The sequence below is a fragment of the Arachis ipaensis genome, chromosome B10 (assembly GCF_000816755.2).
Source record: "Arachis ipaensis cultivar K30076 chromosome B10, Araip1.1, whole genome shotgun sequence".
NCBI lineage: Eukaryota > Viridiplantae > Streptophyta > Magnoliopsida > Fabales > Fabaceae > Arachis > Arachis ipaensis.
In genome coordinates this window covers 135,698,375-135,703,004 of record NC_029794.2, presented here as the reverse complement: position 1 = coordinate 135,703,004, position 4,630 = coordinate 135,698,375, and the positions used below count along the sequence as shown (strand labels likewise).

Sequence of the window (4,630 nt, the reverse complement as noted above, 5' to 3'; positions counted from 1 at the left end):
AACTACATGGTTGCTTAACAAATCAACAGTTCTTCAACATAGTGAATCTTAGCAGTTTAGGCAAGCATAACTTACTCTATATTCAGCATTGTCCCAGCTACCATTTGAGGGTTTATAAGGAGTATATTGGGTAAATAAGCTGATGACATGCTTACCTATAAGACAGGACATTACTTAACAATTGTGCTATTTTTATAACATGCAAAACAGGAAAACTAAAATTATGAAATAATCAGGTCTCATGAAAATAAGAAAAAAAAATGGTTATTTGTTAATAGAATAACTGTTGTTTCTTTTGGTGGGCACCTCCAAACCTTGCAACTTAAGAGTATGTCTCTACGAAGATGGATATATGCACGTGCATTAAAATTCCCAGTTAAAACAAGTTTTTAAGTAGTAGAATCATAATGCACGTCTTGTGTTTCTCTAGTTCAGTTCCATGAGATTACATAAATAAATTTATAATACATGAGAACTGAGGAGGTGTATATGAATAACCTATAAACCATGCTCTGCTATTTACTATTTCAATTTTATAACAAAAGGTTAAAGGATTCTAATTACTACATCCAAATAGATAAAAATACATAGCTGAAGTGAAGTCATACCAGGTGGTGATATTGTAGTATCCAATGAAGAAGGAATTGTCATCTCCATCACAGGCCTTCGTGATGGTAAGCCATTACAAGCATCTTGACAAGCTGATCTGATCTCCTCCATACTGGCATAGCAATCATATACAACAGGAAATACAACAGCCAATTGTCAACATTCTATTTGCAAATTTCACAGAAATACAACGCCATGACTTGTCATCAACTTGTAAACTTTTAATTTCCATTAATTGGCATAAATAAACACAAGACATTCAGCACAACTAATAATATCAGGTGTTTATTTGTTCGATATGTCTTAACTATCTCTACTCACAACCTCTTGCCGAACTTAATATTAATTCTCAAATCACAACATATGGCTCTATGCCTCTATTCTCAACATAGATAATGGTATTCATCTTTCTGGTGCTCAGACGATTGGCCAAAAGAGAGTAAAAGTAAGTCTTCAACTTCTCCATACTATAGCATACCTTTCACAACCAATATGGATGGTAGCTGTGTGCTGAGGACCCACTTCTTTATTATTTAGCTTGCAACAGTGGAATTGGGGCAGTTTATCGACAGCTATGTTGATCTTTGTTGTTCCCTATTCCAAATGATTTAGAAAAAAAAAAGGGATAGAGAAGAAGATATAATATGAGGGTAGTGCAAGCCTATTAATGTTGTTCCTTGCAATATTTGATGTTATCTTTTGACTTGCAAATTTCTAATAAAGCAAAGCAAATAAAAATATCACATTCAAAGTGGTATCAAAACAGTCAGCAGAAATTCCAAGAACTTCTTCAAATATTTTTTTCTTTTTCTTTTTATTCATTCAAATTCAATACACATTATTTATGTACAAAAATTGTCTGTATGGTGTATGAAAAAGTAATCCCAAGAAATAAAAGAATACATGCATTAATCCCTTTTTTACCTTCAATTGGGAGAGACTTTGAAGTTGGAAAAAATCCAAAATAGAGAAATTTACATGTAAAAAATACAAGTTTCAGGGCAAAATAAAATGTTGAAAAAAAACCACGATGTTAACTTTCTTCAAATATTAACCCTATCTCGAACAAAAGATTTCATGCAGTTAACAGTGAATCTTAGAAAACTGTGGTCTAAATACCTAATTACTTGATTTTCTGATTTCAACCAAGACAATTTGAACAATGAGCAAAAGAGATATACGCATCTAAAATGACAGGTTGCAGAGCATAGGAAAATGCTGAAATAACCAACTCAAGGTTAATATGTTCTTCAAATGTTTACTCTATCACAATTCTCAAAGAAGATTTGATGTTTAAGAGAAAGTTTCTTACAGAGCTGTAGTCAGAATACTTAATTGCACGAAGAAATTCAACAGGAAGAAAATCATGAGGTACCAATTCCTGCCACACAATCCAAACATAACTAAGAGCTGAGAAATGCAATTACTTTATACTAGTATGATTTTTCCGGTCTAGCCTCATATAAAATGAAAATATTTCAAACTGCTTACCATAAAGGTCTTATAAGGAGTAGCATTTGATAAAACAATTGAAGAGTGCACTTTAGTCCCATCAGCCAATAATACCTAGATTTTCAGCAATAATAATCAACAATCACAATCTCATAACAAATGCTGTTTTTGTTTTTTTTGGAGACTAAGTAAAACAAGCCAACCCACTCCATTTGCCCTTCCAGAGTCTTCCACCATCACCTTTAAAACCTGTTTCAGTTGTCAGCAATGAGAGGAAGGAACAAATAATCGCCATGGAGAAAAACTTAGTGCTTTCTCTTTATGAAAAAACACTTTAGAATGAAATATTAACAAATCAAATATATGAAAACATAACAAAATACTCATGTACAAACTCAATGGCGATAAATCCAGTAACTTCATATGAGACAGCGAAGCATTAGTGGGAAACACACCTCTGTATTTGTTTCAATAAGAACTCCAGCTTCCTTAGCGGCTTTACTTATAGCTAAGGATACAGCACCCATCCCACCTTCAACATGCCTACACATGAATGTATTATATTAATTGCTTACTCAATAAATGATTGAGTTAATGCACACTAGGCTCCAGACTTAGAAAGGATGTTGGTCTTCATGTGCAAGACTACACCTTCTGAAGACTATAACAGTGGAAACTTGCTGAAATATAAAAAAAATCCATTCTCATTTTGACCTGCATTATTTATTCTTTCCAGTCCATTTAGATTAATGATACAACTGGATAATCTTTTCTTCAATACTAGTCATTGAAACAACTTCCAGGAGTGTTAATGTTCATCTACTAAAAAGAAATTAAAGAATTAAGAAAGGAAAAATATGTTAGTTTTAGAAGCACAAACTCATGAGTACAAGTACAGAAGAGTAGAGAAACAAGGTTGTTTATGTTATATGCATGTGTAGCTTATTTCAAATCAAGTCTAACAGGAATCCTTCACCAAAGAAAATATTATTGCAAGAGGACCTAAAGTGACGTCTTGTTACCATATTATATGTGAGCATAACTTTCTTGGAACTAGTTTAACAGAGAATATACACAGTGAATCACGGGAGGGAAAGATATCCTTCCTAATTATATATGGCAAGGACTGTTTAATTTATAAGAGGAACAAAGTGTGTGTGTGTGTGTGTGTTTTGTAGGTCAAATTAACAAAGACGCTCAGTAAAGTATGCTATACTAAAATAAAATTTCATAATATAAAATAAAATAAGAAAACTCTTACCATACTCCCAATAATCGCATCTCCCGCAAGTGTAGCCTTCAATAAATTTGACTGCAGCCCCTCCCCCACCCAAAAAAAGAAAGAGAGAAAAAAGGGGAGTAAGTTAGAAATATCGAAGGTCAAACATTTGGGTCAAGTGAAATAACATTAGGAAACCTCCATTTCACCATCCTTAACTATGAATCATATGCACTTTGGTCTCTAAGCTAAAAAGTTGAGATACCATAAACACTGTTAAATATTTGAGCATAGACATGATACATGTACGATAACCACATTCATTAACTCTGTCACGTTGTCAATACTTCAAAGCCACACATTATGAATATAAATAATGCAGAAGAAATATCCTCCTGGATCTTATCTCACTCAGATAAGAATAATCAATTAAGTGCACTAAAATGTTCAACATCATCAATCTGGGGAACAGATTTAACTGAAAGTTAAAAATTTATATAAATAGTAATTAAGCAGATGACAACCTCAAACCATTTGTCCAGGACTTTTGAGGTTGGAGACAGTAACAACTCCATCAAATCCCTGACGAGTAATGATGTATTATAGTCAAAATCAGAGTATACGTCAACAGATAAGACATCTATTTGAGAAGATGAAGTCCCGGTTCCAATGAAATTAAAACTGATCTGGAGAAAGTAAATCTTACACTATGCCTTTTTGTCCCAAGGAGAGTGTACGCCGCAGGAGCTGAGCCCAAAACTTAGAATTCTCCAATTTATACTTCAGCCGATCAATTGTAGAAGCACTCCCATGCAGAGCTTCAGGTGTAGGCGAATCCAAAACAAAATCCATGAAGTTACAAAACTTTTGGAGTTGAGCTTCATATCTAGAAACATGATAAGAACAAACTTTTCCGCATAAATTAGAACATGACAACATCTTTACATTCAAAGATCACCAGGATTATTTGGTTCCAATAATAGATTTCAAGAGTTTAAAATGAAGAATCAAATGCCTAAAGCAACAAATGCATTTTGGTATCTTAGAAAGGCATAACCACTAAAAGGAGCATCCACTCCAATTGCAGACCTTAGTTGGTCACGGATAAGAAATTGAGAAGCATCGATTTGGTTCACTTCTCTTCAAATTTCTAAATTTCAACTTCACTTGTTCTATTATTTCCTCTCTTCACATCCAGAACAATTAGCAGCAAAAATATTGGAAAAGTAATAAACACAGCATTTCTGAACTCATGTATACTTTATAGACATGAGTATGAATCAAGTCATCAACTTCCAAATCATTAGCTCTCTCAGCATCTACATTACTTTTCTTTTTCCCTTTTTGTAG

General features: G+C 33.4%; 1 protein-coding gene across 1 annotated transcript in view; it reads right to left on the bottom strand.

Moving 5' to 3' along the window:
* Nucleotides 1-4,630, bottom strand: part of LOC107622603 (pyridine nucleotide-disulfide oxidoreductase domain-containing protein 2-like) — a 7,481-nt gene that overhangs the window by 1,460 nt on the left and 1,391 nt on the right. The window contains 11 exon segments of the mRNA XM_016324565.2: nucleotides 76-155; nucleotides 609-721; nucleotides 1,088-1,203; nucleotides 1,922-1,990; nucleotides 2,101-2,175; nucleotides 2,269-2,310; nucleotides 2,517-2,674; nucleotides 2,856-2,880; nucleotides 3,323-3,373; nucleotides 3,805-3,862; nucleotides 3,987-4,166. Of these exon segments, the coding sequence (XP_016180051.1) occupies nucleotides 76-155; nucleotides 609-721; nucleotides 1,088-1,203; nucleotides 1,922-1,990; nucleotides 2,101-2,175; nucleotides 2,269-2,310; nucleotides 2,517-2,674; nucleotides 2,856-2,880; nucleotides 3,323-3,373; nucleotides 3,805-3,862; nucleotides 3,987-4,166 (967 nt within the window).